At 35.5% G+C, this 22,504-nt stretch overlaps 1 protein-coding gene across 1 annotated transcript in view; it reads right to left on the bottom strand.

Moving 5' to 3' along the window:
- Nucleotides 1–22,504, bottom strand: part of LOC113063946 (potassium/sodium hyperpolarization-activated cyclic nucleotide-gated channel 1-like) — a 79,664-nt gene that overhangs the window by 35,023 nt on the left and 22,137 nt on the right. Inside the window, 1 exon segment of the mRNA XM_026234417.1 lies at nucleotides 4,967–5,128. Within this exon segment, the coding sequence (XP_026090202.1) occupies nucleotides 4,967–5,128 (162 nt within the window).

Below are 22,504 nucleotides of genomic sequence, written 5' to 3'. Positions count from 1 at the left end.
ACTGCTAAAGCCGTCAAAAGTTCCCTACTGCAGCTTTAAAGAGGGCATGTTTTGGAATACAGTTTGTTTTGCTCTTGGGAAAAAAAACCTGTACTTTTAAGACACGTTTTAACACTGAAAACAGTAATAGGTGTCTAGAAATGGAGGCCAGAGGTTATAAAATGATATATAAATCAGTAAATTTAGTTAATGTCACTGTTTTTACACATTCTGTGTTTCAGTGACTTTGGACCTGACTATGGAGTACTTTTAAGTGTCAAATATACCTAATAGTACATAAATAGTGCTGTTTAAAAAAATAATAATAAATAAATATGTATGTTTCCTAAATTTGAACTCTTATTATTCTTTTCATTCCAACAGAGTTAATAATACTGGTCATTTCTCAGATTATATATTCCTATAAATTTCATACAATGATATATTCTAAAACAATTTCTCATCGATATTGAAAAAAATAAATGCTGATTTAATACAATAGGATTTTTGTTTATGCTGAAAAATACTAAGTTATGACAGTCGTTTTATAAAAAAAAAAATATATATATGATTGGAATATGATAATACTATACCATTTCAGAATGCCTCAGTAAGGGATAATTAACATTATACATGTAATTTATGGAAAAAATGAAGCTACAAGTGTGGATTGTGGCCCATCTTGTGCTATCTCTTTCAAATAATGAGTTATACTGTGATTTTAAAGTTACAGTCACTTGGTTTAGATCCTGCTGTGGGAGGCATGTCGATATCCCCAGACATTCCTCCAAACGCTAACCTCTCTGATGGCTAAGTTAACCCGACAGCCTGGCCGGTAACACAGTCGGTGTTGCCTGGTGTCTGCTCAGACTCAGTGTCCCAATTAGCACTCCCCCGCCAGGGTATTATATCGCCATCTTCACTTCACCCGCCTAAACCCTGAATTACTGAGCAGCAGGGCCACCGCCTCCCTCTGGGACCCCCATCCTTGCACGGAGAAAAGAAAGCACCAGGAATCCTTGCTCATTTTTCATCTGTATTGATTTTTTGGGGGGGGGGAGAAAGTAGTGCAAAGGTAAACAGGGAGGTCATTGATTCAAAGTCACACAAAGACGCTCGAACACAAAGAGGAAGATGGACAGTGGGAGCAAAATCTACCTAGGCTAAGAAGGTACGTAAAAAAATGGATGTGTACGGTACAGAAAAGTAAAACAAAACACTTTCCATGGCTTTTGATTTTCTGTTTGTTTCTGTTATGATTTTCTGGTTGTGGCAATTGTCTGAACCAAGCCCAATGGAATGAGACAGATGGAAAATAATGATGCAGTCTTGATATAATTTACAGAAAGGAGGAGGTGGTATATCTCTTTCAGTTTAGAAACCCCTTGCTGAGGAAATATCACATCAAAACACCTGCAGAATTGATGACTCAATAACACAAGCTCATTTTAAGAGAATAAACCACGGCACAATTGACTGTTTGACAATATTAAGCGCGATCTGCGTTCAGTAGTCATGGTTGATGTGTGCAGGTTTTTAGGCAACTGGAATTTCAAGAGACAATTTTAAGTTATGTCGGAATGATCATATTTAAAAAATGAGCGCAGAATGTTGCAGTATTTTAAATTTTTGACACTAGCGACTTAGAAATTGGAATGTTTAATTGTAAATAGTGATTACATAACAGTCATTATACTGTAAACAACCAAGTTTAAAACAAGGAAGATCTTTCTCTGTGTAAAATACTTTTATTAATCAAGGATGCAATCAACTGATCAAAAGAGAGAAAAAATATTAACATCGTTGCAAAAGAAAAGAATCCTGAAAAAATATTGACAATAAATAGAAAAGCTTTTTGAGCATCAAATCAGAAATATTAGAATTTCTGAAGGATCATGTGACACTGAAGACTGGAGTAATGATGCTGTAAATTCACAGAAATAAAATACATTTAAAATATAATACATTTTCAACAATTTTTTTTATTAATTAAATGCAGCCTGGTGAGCAAATGAGGCTTCTTATCGATACCAATTTACATTACGTTTCCCAGCATCATCTGTGGCAATAAGATAATCAAATACACTCTCAGTGTGCATTATTTGCTTTTCTTTTTGTTGCATTAGTGATAAAACATCTAGCATTTTAAAACTGTTAACTGATTTGGAACATTCTGATTTTGAAATAGCTTTCATATGATCTTTTAAAATGCTAACTAGTTTTGTAACCGATCTCAAGTGTTTATGTACTGCAATAAGTTCTCATTCTCTGTTTTAAAAAATAAAATAATAATAATAAAGAACTTGATGCTAGAATTTTAAATCAGAGCCACAAGGGGCAATATCAACTTCCAATCGCATCAAACTGCAGTGAAATGCCACAAGAGTTTGACCTCTTCTTTAGCTTTCAAAAGATGCAAGATAGATATGATGTTTCTTTTTAAGTGCATTTGAATGCTTAGAATTTCAAAAATACATTTTTGGAGAGCAGTTATGTCATTTATGTCACTTATTTTTTGAGGCAAATAATGTGCATGATGTTAAAATGTTTCTGAGATAAAACAGACACAGCTAAGGCTTCATGACGCTCATCACAGAGCAACTTCAATTTGTCAGAAATGTCACGTTCAACAGAGCCAGAGGTTTCGGAACATTTCAAATCATGACTATCATTGATTCCCGGTAAGTCCCTCCAGAGCCGAGGGGTCTGCAGTATCACAGAGCAGCTCAAAGGTAGATTGAGCCCCACAGCACTTGAGGAGTTATGCTTGCGTAACTGCAAACAGCCTTATTACCCCACCACCACCACCACCCAAGACATCCAATGTGATGTCAAGCTCAGACGAATATGCAAAGAGATTTGCACATGCCCATTACAGGCCGTCTGCTGATGGCTGTGCACACTTTCAAAGTGAAGTGAATGCATCATTTTTGTTAGCAAAAAAATTGAGAAATATGACTTCCTAAAAGAGTTGGCCTTGAACTAAAAAAGCCTAATGTTTTTACCAGCGATGCAGTTTGACCTGGAATGTGAGTTGAACTCATTCGAAAATGTTTTTTGGCATTTAAACATCCATTTAGCACAAACATGATGTGCAGTGAAAAACTACAGCGAGCCATCTGTCCTGATTAGCTGAACAGCTCTCGTTTGATAAAGGTCAAGTGTAAAATGTTCTGCCTAGTGACTCTCGGATTGTAACAGTAATGGAACGTGCAAGTCTAAATATTCATATGCTTGCTGTTTAATTTACTTTTTTTATTTTATATTATTCTGACTGGCTGTTTGGTTTATTGCTGCAGTCATGTTGTGTAAATGGTTTTAGGTGTCATGATTTTTTCAAACATACTGAAGTTTGAAACTCTGACTTGTCTAAAATTCTCTTAATTTTCCCACATGTCTGTTGTGATGTTTTTGGATTGCACACTTCAGCTTATTCTGGCCAAAAACTGACAACTTCAGACTGTCTGTATGAAATGATATTCTGGACAATATTCAAAAGGAATTGCAAATTGTATGTGCAATTGCATTTTCAATTTGTGGACTGTTCTTGGTTTTCCACCAGTAGGGGGTGTGGCATATTTTCCGACTATGTCAATAAACCCCACCCTCAAGACTGACTGACAGCTGACTGTTTTAGGCACTGGAAATGCAAGTGCAAAGGGGATTGAGATTCCCCTTGAATAGTGTGAGGGTTGGAGCAGGATGTGGAGAAACTGAAATAGCAATTGGTGATTTTTCTATTGCTATTCCAAAATGACAGAATCATAACTTTTAATACATTGGAAATGCAATTGCAAATGGACTTGGCAGACATCTTTCATGCCTGGAAAAGAAAATGGAAACGCAAATGTGTGATTTGCAATTGCAATTGGATGGTGTCTCAATGTATGCATCCACAAATTGAAAAGGTAAATACAATAAAGTTGCAATTCCTTTTGAATATTGTCTGTAACATCAATCCATCTTGTCAGCATGTAGAGCAATCAACGCTTTTTTGTGTGCTAACCTAGAATTCAGAATAGGTTTTTTTGTGCACACCAAGGCTGCTTTTATTTGATCAAAATACAGGGAAAAAAACTGTAATATTATAAAATATTATTATAATTTAAAAGAACATTTTTCTATTTTAATGTTTAAGAAAAATTTAATTATTTACTCCAGAATTCAGTGTCACGTGATTCTTCAGAAATAATGCTAGAAAGGTATCATTGTTATTTATAGGACTGTTTGATAAATAGAAAATCTATTTTAAAATCTAAAATCTTTTGTAAAGGAATATAATTTATTTGAGACTTTTTTGTTAAAACTAATGAAAAAATTTATGTAGTATATAAAATTTTGTCTCTGAAATATCTAGTTCATTTGTTACTAATTGCCTCCACAAATAAATAAATAAACTGGCAAACAAATTTAATGATAAGATTTTCTTCACAATCACTCATAATTTCAGCATGTTAGGACATGATTTAGGTTCCTAGCAAAATGATAATAGCATCCCTGTCCTTTAGAAGCTGTGTTGCAGAGATTGGAGCTTACGATTTTCACAAGTGTTTTCCAGTTTTGCATGCAGTATCAGACAGTCAGACAAACAGCAAAGACTAGTTAGTTAATGACCTCTACTCATACTTCAGTTTGATATGCCATTTTATTATTACAAGTGTAGCAGGTGCTTTCTTTGTTCTTCTGTATTTTGCAAGAGGTGAATTTATGTAGTGACTAATAATTTTGCTGTTATAACCAACAAAGTTGCCATAGAAACGATTAATTTTGTCATCTCGTAATTACGGTAATACTGACACAGCATATATTTACTGTCATTCTTCATACTTTTCTTAATTAAGAACAGTTAAACATTTAGAGAACCTTTGCACTAAATCATTTTCTTGCCCACTGATCAAATGGTAATTTTGACCTGATCCAGTGTGTAGTTCAAAATCAAATCTGAAAAATAGTTCTGGAGGAGTAATGAAAAGTTTTGTATACTTACAACCATACCATTTAGTGACACCCAGCAATCAGGAGGGAAGTCTTGCAGGAGAGGCACCAGAAACTGCAGGCATCCGTCCCAGTGACACAGCAACAACATCATGCCAATCAGGTTAAAGATTCTTACCACTGCACTCGCCAGGTCATATGTCATATGAAAAATCTGAAGGAGGAACACAAGGAGAAAAAGGGCAGAGGTTTCATTAATGAATATTTAAAGGACAGGAGCATGTCTCCCCCAACTGTTTATTTGTATTTTATTATTATTATTATTATCCCAACCCAAATGGCCATGTGATTTAATTAACAGTCATTTCAGAGTTCAGAGAAAGTAAATAAAAAAATTTTAATTCCCTCAAATGTATAATATGCACTGATGAATCTTGCACAAGAAAAACAGTAACATTTATTAAGAAAGTAAATTGGCTACATTTCAATTTAATTTCATCTATAACAACTTAACTTAATGTGAAGACTGAAAAGCAACTAGATACGCCTCATAGACTGTTTCCTACTCTGATCTCCCTTGTTCTTAATAACCAGTGTTATGTTGTATTAGAATTGCTATGTAGACAAAACTGAGAATGTTATGCCTTTCACCTCTTTGTAGATTTATATAGCTAATAATGCATTGAGTATAAAGTGAACATCACGGGAGCAATGCATTTTGCAGAAAAATGAGCCACTGCCCTGGAGGATTCAAAACGATTACGCTCGACCCCAAAGACAACATGAGAAGAGAAGGTGTGCTATCCATCTCATCTCCGCCTACTAAAAGGTCTGATACTTAATAGCTACGCATCAATAAAACTGCAATGAAAAGGGCTGTTCTTCAGTTCAAAGCAGTTCTCAACTGGTTTTGCCTTAGGTTTCAGAATTTACAATAGACATTGAGTGGAAACTCACTGTGATGCCACATTGCCACATCATATAAAAGTCACTAAAATGTCTTTACAAACTGTCTTGAGTTGTTTGTCCTGCTGAAAAGGCAAATCTTTTAAACTAGCTAAGATGGCCTTAGTTTGTCTGTTGGCTAGAAGGGTTTTGAGCTTGGCCAGGCTGGGAGAACATCTTAAGTCAGCTAAAACCAGCAAACCAACTTAGGCCTGTTTAACCATCAAATGCAATGGCCCAACAATAAACGAAATAATTAACTTGGCATAGGCTAAATGGGAAGCTTGACAATACGTAACATCTGAAGTGTGATTTACCATATTCGAACAAGCATTGGGCCAAATATTCAAAATGTTACCATATTACCAAGTGACATATGTTTTTGCACGAAAGTAGACTCAAAAAAAAAAAAAAGATGCTTAGCTTTGGTAAAAAGTGAAGTGAAACTTTTCATTTGTGCAAAAGGTTCGTCATAGTTAAAAAAAAATTTTGATTATTAAATAATAAATTTTTTCAAGAAGTGTTCACTGAAAGGTTCTTTGGGGAACCCAAAAATGGTTCTTCTATGGAATTCACTCTTGAAAATAAAGGTTCTTTATTAGTATTGATGGTTCCATGAAGAACTATAAACATTCATGCAACCTTACACAAAAGGTTCTTAATGGTGGAAAATGGTTCTTTAGATTTTTTAAATATTCTTTACACTAAGAAAATAATAGTTCTTTTAAGAACTTTTCACTAAAAGGTTCTTTGGGAACCAAAAATGGTTCTTCAATGGCATTACTGAAATAAACCCATTTTGGAACCTTTATTTTTAAGCATGCACCTTTGGCATCAAATAAGATATTCTTCTCCCTTTTAAAATACATATTGTGCTATCCTAAATATGCACAATTTTATGGTAAGTTGTTTTTCATAATTTGCATTTGGCATTGTCAGAGCAGACCTGTTACTTGTTTTGGTCACGACCCACCCGTTGAGAGACACTGTGTTAGAGGTTTCATTGAGAATGCCGCCCACAGGCTGTGAAGAATGTGAAGCATTAGGTAGTCTTACGACTGCATGAGTCCTCGTCTGTCTTACCGAGTGCCTGGGATATTTGCATATGTTTTGAGCAAAGGTAGTTTTGGTTTATGATTCACAATAGCAATACTGTCAGGAGCAAAGAAATGAGAGAGGAAAGAAGAGAGGGAGATACAAAACAGGGGACATAGACTGAAATGATATGAGATTACATATAAACACGACAGATGATTAGTCATATGCAAACTACATTATGCGCTGGCACAACAGAGACTCAGAGGGGTGAAAGGCTTTGAATTCCTAAAAAATCAATTCAGGCTTGGCAAGACGGAAGCGGGTGGCAATTTTAAATGGAGTGAAATAATGCAGAGAAATGGATAGGGGGTTAGAGGAAGTGTGTGTGTGCGAAAGAGATACACATTTTGTATTTTTGTTCTGCTGTTTATTCAGTGTAGTCAAATGAAAGAGACTATAGTTGTTATATATTTTTACATTTAGTCTTATACACAACTTCTCAGACTATTTACAACAACATAATTGCATTTTACTCTCACAGTGTGACTCACTGCTTGGTGAAACAGAATTTTCAATGTGTAAAAATGTATGGCAGGACTTGATTTTATCCATTGGGACTTGAATGAATTGTAAAAGTGGTCTCCACTGTATATGACAGGTATTCACTGATGAACACAAAAGACTATCTTAAGTCAACCCAGGCTCATGTGGCGACATTTTTGCAAAATGATGTGAAATGTCCAATGAGTGATGCTTTGGTTAGTTTTTTTCTGAAACATATGAATACGAATCAGGTGACATTGTATTGCTTTGGTTGTTGTATGTATCGCGGCAGCTCAGAAATTAAATGTGTATGCTATATTCCATTTGAAAATAACATACCAACTACCCTAAACCTTATAGTATTAAAGAAAGGAAATGTGAGCTAAAAATACATTCGCTTAAGGAACCATGCCATTTTAGCTCATCTCTAGAAGTCTTTTATTAGGACTTGTGATTCCCTCACTTTGTATTGCTAGTGTAATGAAGAGCTACCAGGTGAGTTACAGAATGAGTTTACTACACCAGAAAAACAAGATTTAGAGCTGGTTAGAGCTGGAAAACATAAAACAAATGTATTAGTTTACAAATAATGCAACTAATGCAAAAAGTGTTTTGAGAGAAACATAACATAAAAAAAAATTGTGCAAGGAACTGCATGAAAATAAGTCTTTATAAATAGATAATCTGCCCCCGAAAACATAATTTGTGTGAAACATCTGTGTGTTTTACTGCCAGTAGTGTTAATTTCAGCGGGAAAGTACAGTGAGTTATATGAAATGAATATGTACACTTTTTGAGTTTTGCAAAAATGTAGACCGAGGCATGTTTTTCCCAAGAAGCCTAAGTTGAATTTGATCTCATATTGACTTTTTTAAGACCATGCTACAGTATATCACTGCTATGATATATTCCAACATTGCAATTCAGACTGAAACTCAGACTGAAATTGGTCAGTTTCATTCAACATGAATAAAGAGACAGAATCCATTGGGTTTATCAGACAAGCTCATGTTATAGCGCAGTTACCTCGTCCATCGTTAGCGAACGGTACGGGATAAAAGGTTTCAACGGCACTGGCTCCGAACAAAGCCGATGTTCTCTCCTGAACGCCTCCATGGGCACCCTCACTAATTCAGTCATCCCTCATTTGCATGAAAAGCCCATTAACTCCACACATCACTCAGTTTCTTTTCTATCCGGGCCAGTTATTTCATTTTACAGCCCTGGCCAGAGAAACTCAATACTTACCATACTTACCCCCGCCCCCCAAAAAAAGATCTCTACTAATGTTTTCTCCAGCTCCATTGGTCACTGGATTTGCATGATAAACCTAGAATTGCGGTGGATATTTCCCCAGCCAAATTAAAGTAGGATTTGAAGCTGAAGGTAAGTGTTATCTTTTTTTAAGTTGATGGGATTGCAATTGCACTCCACATATGGAGGAAAATTACTAAGGTGTGAATTTGATACCATTTTAATGGCCGCTTATGGTATGGGCCTGAACGCTGTGGTGATGGGTTAAGTTCATTTAATGCTCCACAAAACCCACAGTGAGATGAAGGGACCTTTTGTAGTCCAACACTATTTTTGAGTTACTGCAGAGAAGCCAACGCATCATTGTGAGCTAACAGAACAGACTGCAAAACTGTCTCTGCATATTTCTCTCAGATTTTGACACTTGTAATGCGACACAGGAGCATTTCTTATTTCATATGAAATACTAAGGCTGTTTAATTTCTTCCGTCACAGATGCATTTTGCTGTAATCAGAACATATGTTTTAAATCTAAACCCTATTTAGTTTCTTAAATGTCACTTACTGTGCATAGTTCAATCAAAATATAACTTTATCCATCTCCATTTCTTGTCTAGTAAGGTCGTTTGGGTGGGGAAAATCCTGCTCTACATCATTTCCTTTTGTTTTATGTGACATACATCACTTTATGGCCGTTAAATGTGTTGTGTGCGTAGCTCCAAAGTGAAGTGTGTTGTATTTTTTTTTTCATCCCATTTGTAGGTTGATTCCTTTAAAAAGTATAGCATAGACGTGAAGCACTATGGGAATGCTAATCAACAACACTCAATTGATGCTCAAGGTTACTGGTGGAAGGGCACACAGCACTTAAAAAATAACCCATACCAGGCACAGCACGAAACATTCTGCATTGCTGTCCGCCGGGGAAAATCATACATCTGATCACTTATAATGGTGTTAGTTTTGTCTCCTCAACAAATTGCAATATTTGGGGTATTATTTTGAGTGGTGTTTAAATCCCTACCTAAGTATGAACAAAAGAAATAGTGATTATTTCAACCTGTCCTCCAACCAATACGCTTGTATAGGTCGTTTGTCCAAATCCCTGAAATACGACCCATCAGAGCATATATACTACAATTGCGCCCCTATCGGCAAAAGGTCGTTTTCATATTAATGTTTTGTACACTTATATTTGTCCTCTGGTTTGCGTTTCGTGTAGCTCAGTTAGTAGATTATTGAGTTATACCTTGATATGTAATCATGCCATCATGGGTTCGATTCCAGGGAATGGAATAAATCATAATTTAGCATGATTTCTGTGAGGGTTGGGTTTAGGGGTGGGGTTAGGTGTGGTCATTCGAACGAATAAGCCACCTACAGTAGGAAAATATGTAGGAAATACTGTGAGATCGGTGTAAAACGCCCATACATTGCATTTAAATTAACGTGCGTTTTGATTGGTAATGACATTATACGTCAATTCATGAAAACAGATGCAACGCGATACTGTCATTATTTTTACGCCCGCTAGAGGGCGCTTAACTTTAAAACATAAATATAGGTCGTAATAAATGCTTGCACAAACGATCTATATGGTCGTTTTTTGTTGGAGGACGGGCTCGATTATTTCCTTACAAATATTAAAAGCAAGAATTCAGAATTATCACACATTAAGTTGTTTTTTGAACTAGGGTTTAAAAACACAGTTTGAAAACTCCTTATTTAGGCCACATGCCTCCTGATGACACCATTTTCTAGTTTAAATAGCTTTGTATTTACTCATATAATTATAAATGTAAAAGTGAGTAAAATGTTTCAAAAGAGCTTGGTGATAAACTGTAGAGGAGCAGATGAACAAACCAAGTTGAGTAGGAGGAATAGACATAAAATAGGAAAATAGTTTATAATGCTAATAATTAGGCAATAGAAAGCTGAGTCAAGCGGAAAGATCGTGAATGCCAGAGCAAGCCTCGGGCGCTCTATACTTCCTACTTTCAATTGTTTTCCAACTCTCTCTCCATCTTAAACTAGTTTGTTTATCTTTCTGATCTCCGTTCTGCGGGGTTTAGAGGCAGATTCCTATAGTTAGTGATTTGATTGTATATCACTTGCCTTCCTCCCCGATGGTGTTGTCTTTCCCGAATTAATAAACCTCAGTGGGTTTGTAAGTTGTGTTCCATTGTACCCCAGTGCCTCATGGGAAATATGATCAGGCTTATGAGAGCCATGCATCCCAAGGACATCCAACATATGTACAGTATGTACTTACCATTTGTAGAACAAAAGAAAAAATATATACAGGGAATTAATGCCAGATGCACTCATACTTACTGTAAGTAAATTATCCAAAAATACGGTAAAACACTGTTTTTGTTTCACTTAATAATAATCAATTTGAGAGGTTCATGCTGTGGATTAATCTAGAACAGCAGCAGTAACATCTACATTCGCTCCATGATAAATTAATGTTAATAATGTAACGTCATTTAACTAACAGTACATAGCGAATGTGTTGTAGAAGCATTAGGGACATTTGTGTTCACTTACACTGATCATTTCATTTGTAATTGCTTTCAGATTAGTTTTTTTTTTTCTCTCTCTCTCTAATTCAGTAACTGTGATAAGTGTTGAATTTTGAATTGCCATTTATGCAATGTTTAATCTGGTTACTGTGTAATTCAACAATTTATATACAGTAAAAGCATATAAAATGGCTTTGCAAGGTAACAATTTATTCTACTCCAGATAAGAATAAAATCTATTCAGTTTATGAATGCGTTTTCAGCCTAGGAATGCTAACAAAAAACTCGAAGACTGTTCCTATACATTCAATTCAGTTTCTAGCTAAAATGAACACTAGTGGGAGTAAAAGACATAATTTCCTTTTCATGCAAATTATGATTATGGGGCAAATTATCAATCAACAAAGGCTTATTTTCATGTGGTTCCTTGCACAATACTATGTACTCAAAGCAATTTTACAACAGTGCATGATTTGTAAATGTTTGCATGCAATTTTCAATGTTTTACAACCCATTACCAGCTCATGTTTGCTTTTGTTAACATTATCGGTTAAGTTTAGTGTAGGTTCTACAGTATGTTACTTTCAAATTCAATATGGCATTATCCTTTTAACACCACTAATCAAACTGAACTCAAACTGAACTCAACTGAACCTTGAAAGTGTCACCAAACATGCAAGAAGCACCATGATATTCTGTTTTCCAAAAGAGCCTGATTTGCACATTTTACTGAAAATCTTGCTGACCGTCGCAATCTCTCATTCATTCCTATGCAAACCTAATTAACTCTGCAGGAGACTCTGCTCAAACTCAATACTTTCTCTTGTTTTCCTCTCTATTCCTCTTCTCGACCTCCTTCTGTATCTCCACACTCTTTCTTTCTCTCCACCCACCACTGTCTATGGGAATGGCTCAGGCAACAGCAGTGATACAGTAGAGGCTTCTGTAACTCTATTAATCTGCCGGTGTGAGAGATACTGTAGCAGTGTACAGTGCACCAGGGCTAAAATTATCCCAAGGCTGTGAGGCCTGATGTTTCACAGCGCCCTGACCCATCACCATTCCAGCACTATCTCACATGCATGCATGCTAAGTACACTTACACACCGCAAAAACACAGACTGTATCTGTACTAACATAAAGAATCCCACTCACACAGATGCACATCTAGAGTACAAAAAAATGACACCAGATGTACCAGATGTGAGTATAAATGGTATGTAACAACAATTTAACATGTTTTTTTTAATGTATTTGTAATAGGAGCAGTTTGACTGAGATACATAAACCCTGTCTATGAGGTTGCATTCCCAGAATGCATCGAGACAAGGTCAGTGATCATTTTCATTTACGATGGCCGATGGAAATGTCAACTTTGTTTTAAAATGTGTCATAATATAGGGCAAGTATGCATTGCATTATTAGTATTGCCACAAGGGGCACTATAATCATAATTAGTATAAACATGATTTTTCTAAGGTCAGCTACTGTTATAGTGGAGCAAAATTTTGAAGTTCTTGCTGAGAAAACTAGTTAAAGTTAGCCTTTTCATGTCCAGAGTACAAAATGAACAATTTCAATGTAGCAAATCTGAATAAAAATTCATTTAACTTCATTTAAAAGCACTTTGGCAAGGTCAGTGATCATTTTTAACTAAATGTTAAAATGTGTCATAATATAGTGCACGTATGCATTGCATTATTATGATTGCCACAAGGGGCGCTATAGTAGCAACCAATGTAAACATTCTTCTTCCATGGTCAGCTACTGTCATGAGTTAATTTTATAATGTTGACTTGTGTATATAGTCAGTGTTAATGTTGAATTTGTTTATTTGCATACATGTGTGTAAAGTATGCACTCTATACTCACAAACCTATTGTATTGCACATAGTCAGAAAAGTGCAGTGCTAACGCCAAATACACTGACACAAAATTAAAAAAACTTTCTCTCAACACGAACACACATACACAGATTGAACCTAACAACATCTAGGTGTTTTACAGCTCCTTTTGGACCCAAATAAGACAGGAAAAAGGGAAAAAAGAAACAGAATTAACAGGACAATACACATTAGCCTATTAGCAATGCTTATGATTCACAGTCCTGGATGGATACTGAGAGACCCTGTCTGCTATTCATCAAGTAAAATTTACTGAAAAAAGACACAGTGGTGGAAAGGAGGAGACTGTATTTTTTCGATGTAGTAAACTTGCTCAGTTGCTCACCTGGTTCAGCATTATACTTGCATTGCGAAGTGCTGGAATAATATCATTTTGCATAAATGTCAACACAGGCATGTTTTTTCCAGGAGGCCTGGTTTGCAATATAAATATAACAGGATATGGAGAGATAGAGAGAGAGATTTGTGGATGTTAAAGATAAAGAGACATTCAGATTGTATCAATCAGATTTGTGTATGTGAATCTCTAATCCTCATTAAAGAGTTTATTAGTCAGTTCCTGTGTGGGGTTCACAGAATGCTAACAGAATTAGCTTTATCATTATAACAGCTTTGTCAGAGACATACATAGTTTTGAACATTTTCAACATTTATTATTTGCATCTAATCCAGCACATGCATATTGTGTATGTGCATAACCTCTAATAAAGGTTATCAAGGATTAACATGGACTAATATGCTGGGATTCAAAATCCACAACTGAACTCATTACAATGAAAAAGAAAGAGCATATTGCCAGATAATTTTATTTATGTTAAAATTATATACATTATCATAATATTATTACAATAAAAAAACTATTTTCTATTTGAATTTTTTTTTTTACATTTTATTTATTTCTGTGATGCAAAGCTGAAATCTCAGCATCATTACTCGAGTCTTCAGTGTCACATGATCCTTCAGGAATATGCTGACACTGATCATATGTATTTGTATTAACGCTATTATTTAATTAGGCAACGGGAATCTTGAAATAAAGACACAGAGCTGTATTAGTGGTATAATGTTATGTTGATGTATTCAGCATTATGCAGCCTTGTTTTCCTTACCGATTTCAGGCTAGATGCATCTAGTTTAAGAATCTTTACACACCCTTACAAGCTAAATGAAGTGGAAGGGCTTTGCACAGAAGAGGAAATGTGACTCACTGCGTTTGCTTTGAGGGGTTTTCACTGTTCCAGAGGAAGAGGGCATTTTACAGTGTGTCTGGCAAACAGCCACATGGAAATGACATCAGCCTGTCTGTGCTCAGTGAGGGCCTGTAAACTGGACCCCCGTGGGGTAACAGAGAATGGGCCGGAACTTTGAGTGCAGCCTTACCGGCTGTCATTAAACCATCTGATTCAGCCCATTACAGAGTCATTTCACACTTTTACATCCTACTCATACTGGCCTGACAGTCTAAGAGAGAGGGGGGCCGATGGGTGGCATGCTTTCAGTGAAATATATGTGAAAAAAAGATGATAATTTATTGGAGGGAAGGAGAATAGTGATAAAAGTATAAAATCAAATGTGAGATGAACAGAATAAGAGAACAGTTAGACAGCACAAAATGTTGAGCATGAATACAATGAAACTGTAGGGATGGACAATATTTTGCTTTCATGTAATGTATCAGCTGATTTTGTATATATATTTAACTGTGCGTACTCATTTCCTCTATTTATAGATTAATATTGCATATAATTTATAATTTCAAAATGCTAAAAACTAATTTTCACTGTTATGTAATCTAGCTAATTTTTTTATGAATAGCTATTTTTCATAAACAGTACATTGTAATATTTTGATGCAGGCTTATTATAGTACTGTACACTAAAAACTAAATTAAAATTTATTGAAAAATATTTTTAATTAATTTTTTTTAACTGACATAAACATAAAAATTTTATTTAAGAAATTAAAAGAACAAGAATTAATAGAAATGTAAGTGAAAATATTAAAATAAAATCTAAACAAAAAAAAACATAATAGTATCATAATAGTATCCCAATGACATTGAAATAACGCTAAATTCACTTGATGTATTTAAAGCTATTGATTCTATTTTTTACAGTTTTTTTTTTACTCTTTTTAAAATGTTTTTTGTCAAAATAGTGCATATTTTAATATCCTTTGTGTACTCCACACAAAGAAAATCATACGCTGTGGAATAATATTAAGGTGAGTAAATTATGCATAATTTGCACTTATTTTTGGCTGAACTGTCAATTTCAGGGAATGCAAATTCAATTTATTAAGCATGAACATATACAGGGAATGAATAAAAACAAACTGAACAGTTTACTTAACTCACTCCTAGTAGAAATGTCTATAACTGTCAAAACTGTGTGACCTAATAGAGGCAGTTCTCGCTGATGAGTCCCTGATGTTATTAAATGACTAGAGACATTATTAATTCAAGCTAAGGTAACGATCAATAAAACATTCCTTTGGTCCCTGCTGCATGTGTGTGTGTAGAGAATTTGGCAACTCAACCCTGTCGGCTATGTTTTACCTCAGAGCACAAAAACATCTGACACTTCGATTACTGAGGTTCAAAAGCTTTGTGAAGAGAGAAGGCAGCTGATCCAAAGGTCATCTTGCGGCAGCGTCTTTCACCAACAGAATAAATGCATTTTCTTTATTCAGATACACAGAAAATGTCTGCGAAAGTTCAGGGTTTGTCAGCACATCACGATTCCGTGAACTCAAATCTGGGACATCCTGCTGAATTCTAATGTATCAGTTGTGTGTGAGGGGCAGAGGCCAGGGCGATTTATTCTCTTTGATAAGATTTGAGATATTTAGAAAGCCTACTTGTAAACATTGCATTTAACCATAATCTGGCTTCCACGTTCAGGAGAAATGGAGGGACAAACAACAAACCTGTTCCCTCACGTGTCTGTCCATCTGTTGAGCATTTCAGCTCGTCTTCTCACTGCTGTGACATTCTGATGTCTGTTACTTGGAATTGGACAAAATATCTTTATCCTTTTCAACTCTAATGAGAGTAAATCACGTGGGCAGACATCATTCTGTAATCTTCTATCCATTAGTGGGTTGTCCTGTAAGCCACTAAGCATGTTGGTGGTGATTTATAGCCTTTGGGAAAAGATCTTCTGTACGTTTTATTATTTTATATTATGTATATAATTTCTTGGAAACCATTATTAGTAACACCCTAGCTATTGCATAGTAATGCACTAAAACTATGCAATGCCCTAGCTACCACAATAGCATAGCAGCCACCGAGAATACCATAGCAACAGCATAGCAATGCCTTAGCAACCCCCCTGGAATCCCAAGCAACTGGATAGTAATGAAATTGAACCACTGACAAAACCATGTAGCAATTCCTTAGCAACCACCCTAAGGGTCATAGCAATAACTTAAGTAACACCCAAGTAACTGCATAGCTATGCTCTAGCAATGTAACCAACCGGTATAACCTAGCAACTTTATAACAGTGCCTTAACATCCATTCTGAACCATCCTAGCAACTCCATGTTAATGCATTCGAACCACCAGTAACACATAAGAAAACATGTAGCAATGCCTTAGCAACCACATGGACCACCCTAGCAACAACACAGCAATCCCCTAGCAGCCACTCCCTAGCAACTGCAGAGTAATCCCATAAAAAACATCCAGAACACACAAGAAACAATGTGATGCTCTAGCTACCAGAACATCATAGTTACCACTTGGACCACCCTAGCAACTGCATAGCTATGCTCCAGCAGCCATCAATGTAACCAACCATATAGCACTACCCTTACATCCACCCTTAGCAAATAGTAATGTGCCAGGACCACCTAGAAAACCTAAGACCCTATGAAGCAATGCCCTAGCAACCAGAACACCATAGCAACCACCCAACTGGTTTGTTTCAGTACTGCAGAGGTACACGGGCTCTCAAGAGAGGCGTAACAAAATCACGTGCCGTGGGTCTGGGGTTGTGGTCCGGAATGAGTGGTGATGTGGAAAAGAAACGAGTTAGGTTTTTTGCTGCCTGATCTCTCCATTTTAAGTGCCCTAAGTGGCACATCCTCCCTGCATGTCACAGCTCGGTCTGGGCTGCAGTGGGTCTGTTTTAGTCTCAGAAGCGTGATAACCTCAACTCCTCTGCTCTTTTAATCTGAGCTGTGGCACACTGAGGCCTGAACGAGACGCAGAGCTTCCAACACAGAAGAGCCCTCACTTCTCTCACTCCTTACCATCTCAGCTGTCAATCAAAATGGTGCACAACACTGACAACAAGTGCAAAAATCATTAAAGCACCCATACTGTAAGCATTATATATATATATATATATATATATATATATATATATATATATGTGTGTGTGTGTGTGTGTGTGGTATAATGATATAAATTCACAGAACTTATATTCGTATGTAAAGTTAGTGTAAAATAATAAACATTAAAGTATTTACATACAAACCTACCATTTTCATACTGTACATTATATTATTGTGATGCATAAAGTCATGTGAAGTAGTATTTTATAGTGTTTATATATATATATGTGTGTGTGTGTGTGTGTAATATGATGTAATGTATAATAATTAATCTATTATATACATACAAACGTATATACCACTTTTCATATTGTTCATTATAATATCGTGATGCCAAGTCACTTAAAAATATTTCAAACTCTTCATTTTAGTTTTTAGTGTGTGTGTGTGTGTGTATGTATATATATATATATATATATATATATATATATATATATATATATATATATATATATATATATATATATATATATATATATGTATATATATATATATATATATATATATATATGTCACAGTTTGTATATGTATAACAAATCATTTATTATATACATAAACATTTAATTTAATTTGATTTAATTTACTTAATCTTCATATTTTATTTATATTTTGTTTAGTTTAATTTATTAATTTTTTTAACATGAGCAAAAAGATCATGCTTTAAGAAAGCATATATTGGGAATTTAGATTTTATGGTGACTTTGGAAGGAGACAATTAGAACAGAAACTTTACAAACCTATTCATAAAAAACATGAGACAAAAAAGGCCTATGTTACATTAGCAGCTTACATTGTGTGATATTTTAAAACCATCCTTGTGTGGAAGGTTTCTAAAACACACACTGAAACCTATCATGCCCAAGGCCTCATATTTCAATGCTAAAGAGAACTTATTTATGGTCTGAGGGTAGAGGCGATCGATTCTTGGGTGTAACACAAGAACATGGAACAAAACAAAAACACAAACGAGCCAGCTTCTGTTAAAACAGCATTTCTCTATGTACACTCATTAGCAGTGAGCAGCGATAAATCTTTCATTTAAAAAGGCTTAAAGGGCCTAAATTCCATGCATAGCTTTCCTTTTGGATAAATTATTTATTTATTCGATTTCTCTGGGTTCTGCTCAGTTTATTTGTTATATGTGTAACATTAAACTAGGTAGATCTTGTTCAAGCTACCCGCTTTCATTGATGGAGCATTCCGTATGTCCTCAATATGAACAATAAGAGTCGATAAAAATGCAGCTACGGGAAATCTGGATCGATTATATTCTTTCATATACTGCAAGTCCAATGTAGTGCCCAAAATATATGCATGAAATATTTAGTTGCCAATATTTGAATTGATTAGCATTCTTTCTGAAAGCAAAGAAAAATAGTTGCACGCTGGATACAGAAAATATGGTGAAAGAACAGATGTTAACAAGTTCATTGTTCATATTGGATTACTAGTCGAATAATTTATTTGATAAAGTGAGATATCTTTAAAAAGTAGTAAAATTGACTTTGTGTAAGATATTGCTCGATTTCAGAGAATTGAGAAGTGGATATGTTAGATGGAGAGACTAAGAAAAATACACTTATTGCCTGTTATTTCCATCTGGCAACATCCCTACGATAGCCACAACTTATAAAGCGGCCAAGACACCATCCACTATCCCTAATTATAGAGCCTAAATTACCAGAGTTAAATTATTGATCAAGGCCACAGTTAATGGTTGTGTCAGATAGTTGATCTCCCATGATTCAAATGCCAAACTCCTGATCCCAGACAGCATCACTCAGCACGTCTGTGATCGTTCACACAAATGAACATTCTCATGGGGGTCGGAACGGGAAATGTATTCCCTTCGGCACTCAGGGAACCTTAGATAGTTCCTGTAAAAAAGCGCCTTCAGGCAAATGATGACCTGGCATGATCATCTTACAGGTTTGACATTTCAGTAAGTACATATATTCAATTATTTATATCATCTGACATTTGAAAACATGAGATAAATACAGGTTTACCACAGGATGGTATTATTTGATTGTAAGTTTTATTAATTAAGTATTTTATCAGTATTTAATATTTTTGGTACCCTCTTTCTCTCTCTCTCTTTTTTTCTCTAATTGTTTATATTTAATATATTAACTAATTTATTATATTAACTCAATTTAATATTTTTTTTTATATGACTTTCTCCCTGTATATATGTACATATATATGTATATATAATTTTACATTTTAAATTGTTTATATATATATATATATATATATATATATATATATATATATATATATATATATATATATAATTTATTTATTGCAAATATTTATGATTGCCTGTATAATAAATAAATAATAATTTTGGACACCATACAATTCTGGCATTTTAAGACTATATGGTATCATAAAAATGAAATGTTAGATGAAGACAATAAACTTGACAGTAAGATGCTGCTGTCAAAAAAAAAAAACTTTTAGTGGCCTAAACAAATTGAAATGCATCAGAACCGTCGTAGAGTGAAATTTTTGAGACATATCATGTAACAATAGTCAGAACATATGAGCTGAATTCACAAATAAATCCTTCAGCTGCTGTGAGATCTGAGTGACTGTCTAATGTTTCCGTGATGTCTCTATCTCAAACACTTCTGTAAGTGACTAAAAATGTTGCTCGGCTCTGTTCTGATGTTTGAGGGGGATGGGGTTCGACTGTCTTCATAGCTAAAAAAAGCATCTGAGACTTCCAGAGCTGTCTGATCTCTTAGTATAATCAAGTCTATGATCAAGAAACTTGCAGCACAATAGACGCAGAGCATCCAGGCTCAAAGGCAATCACATCAAATCACAGCAACTCTCAGTGCAAGACGAAAAAATTACAGCTGCAACATTCAAAGACTGAAATTTCGATTAATTAGTTTTTGGGTGGTCAGTGTAGTTTTACAACTATCTAATTCATTCTGAGGCTTAAAGGAAGACGCTACTTCATTAACCTCTAACACTGTCTTTAATCTGAAGGACCATATTTAGCCATGCTGGCTTATTCATTCCAGTGGGAGAGCACACACACATATATACACACACACAGAAATGCATGCAGATATTTCACACACGCATTCATGCTGTACTGTTCCAATGACAGATTGGTCGCAGTGTAATACCAGCAGAGAGCCTCAAAGAACATTGATTTAAAAATGGCTGACATCTCTCTCTGTCTCTTTCTCTCTGGTCTTTCTGCGACAGTATTGTTGCTGCTTCCATGTTTAAAAGGATTCCTGATCTCATGTGACATCTATGTCTTCCGAATTTCAAAAATGCAGACATGTGTGCATCTTTTATGTTAATCTTTTATGTCCTCATCTTGTAAATACCTGTTCTTTCAGAATCCAAAGGCCATGTGTGTAATAATATCGCACCCTCAGATGTTCTCATCAAATCAGAGCAAGCCCTGTCCAACTAGATGTCCCCCTTTTTTTCACTTACAGGTATGTCACATTGTTTTTGTTTTGTTTTTGGTTATCAAGGCCTCATTTATTTGATCATATACATAATATTTGATTATAATGTAGCATAATGAGATCACATTTTGAATCTTATACCCTTTGTTCAAAAGATCAGTCACTGTATAGTAGTCACAGGAAAGTGGTGTGAAGAGGGAAGTCTGTTGTGTGGAGGGAACAGGAGTGGGAGGATGGAGTGAAGTCCATTCATTCCCAGCTCTCTCCCTTTCAGACTGAACTCAACTGCGGAACTATACACCATGGAGTGGAGCTTAAACAGATCTTGGTTCATTCACTCTACTGACTGAGCATGATGTGTACGCGCGAAATGTGGTGTGAGAGAGGAAGGCAAGCAGTCAGTGGAGCAATAAAGAGAATGAGAGAGAGAGAGAGAGAGAGAGAGCTGATGAAAAAAGGAGTTGCAGCAATGGCTACAGGGATAGTGTGTTCTGAAGAGAATGTCAGTTCATTAGGAAGTAGTCCTGTGCGCTTCTGTCCACTGTTGAAGGTCATCAGCCAAATGAGTAAATGAAATATAGAGTGATGGGAACAGATAGAGGAAAAAAAAGAGGGTGGTTAGATAGACTTGGCAGCAATTTGGCAACACTTGTGTATGGAGACTGCAGTCTGTATGGATTAGGACATAATAGAGAGAGAGAGACCCAGAAAGATCGCGGAAGAGGATCTGCAGTGGTCAGGTTACAGAGATCAGGACTGGTTTGATGAGAAATATATTCCTATTGGGATCTGAGTTCTGATTGCAGAATCTGAGCACAGTTTGAGACATTGAGATCTCTTCTGAAACTCCGACCATGCATGTAAGATTCCTGGGGCCTTTTCATCTCAGAGAGAAATATGAGAAGCAGAAAACTTTAGCAAAAGTCTTAATTTGCTTTCCATTTCACTGCAGTCTAGGACAAACTACTCTTTATCAGTCACAAATTATTCGGCCTGAACTCATTATTTAAGAGCACTTACTAATTTTTCTTTTTAATGTTGGTACTTTTATTTACAGTATTGTTCAAAATAATAGCAGTACAATGTGACTAACCAGAATAATCAAGGTTTTTCGTATATTTTTTATTGCTACGTGGCAAACAAGTTACCAGTAGGTTCAGTAGATTGTCAGAAAACAAACAAGACCCAGCATTCATGATATGCACGCTCTTAAGGCTGTGCAATTGGGCAATTAGTTGAAAGGGGTGTGTTCAAAAAAATAGCAGTGTCTACCTTTGACTGTACAAACTCAAAACTATTTTGTACAAACATTTTTTTTTTTTCTGGGATTTAGCAATCCTGTGAATCACTAAACTAATATTTAGTTGTATGACCACAGTTTTTTAAAACTGCTTGACATCTGTGTGGCATGGAGTCAACCAACTTGTGGCACCTCTCAGCTGTTATTCCACTCCATGATTCTTTAACAACATTCCACAATTCATTCACATTTCTTGGTTTTGCTTCAGAAACAGCATTTTTGATATCACCCCACAAGTTCTCAATTGGATTAAGGTCTGGAGATTGGGCTGGCCACTCCATAACATTAATTTTGT

Source organism: Carassius auratus, chromosome 46 (assembly GCF_003368295.1).
Source record: "Carassius auratus strain Wakin chromosome 46, ASM336829v1, whole genome shotgun sequence".
Classification (NCBI taxonomy): Eukaryota; Metazoa; Chordata; class Actinopteri; order Cypriniformes; family Cyprinidae; genus Carassius; species Carassius auratus.
The sequence above is the reverse complement of the archived record's forward strand: the minus strand, read 5'-3'. Positions and strand labels throughout refer to the sequence as shown.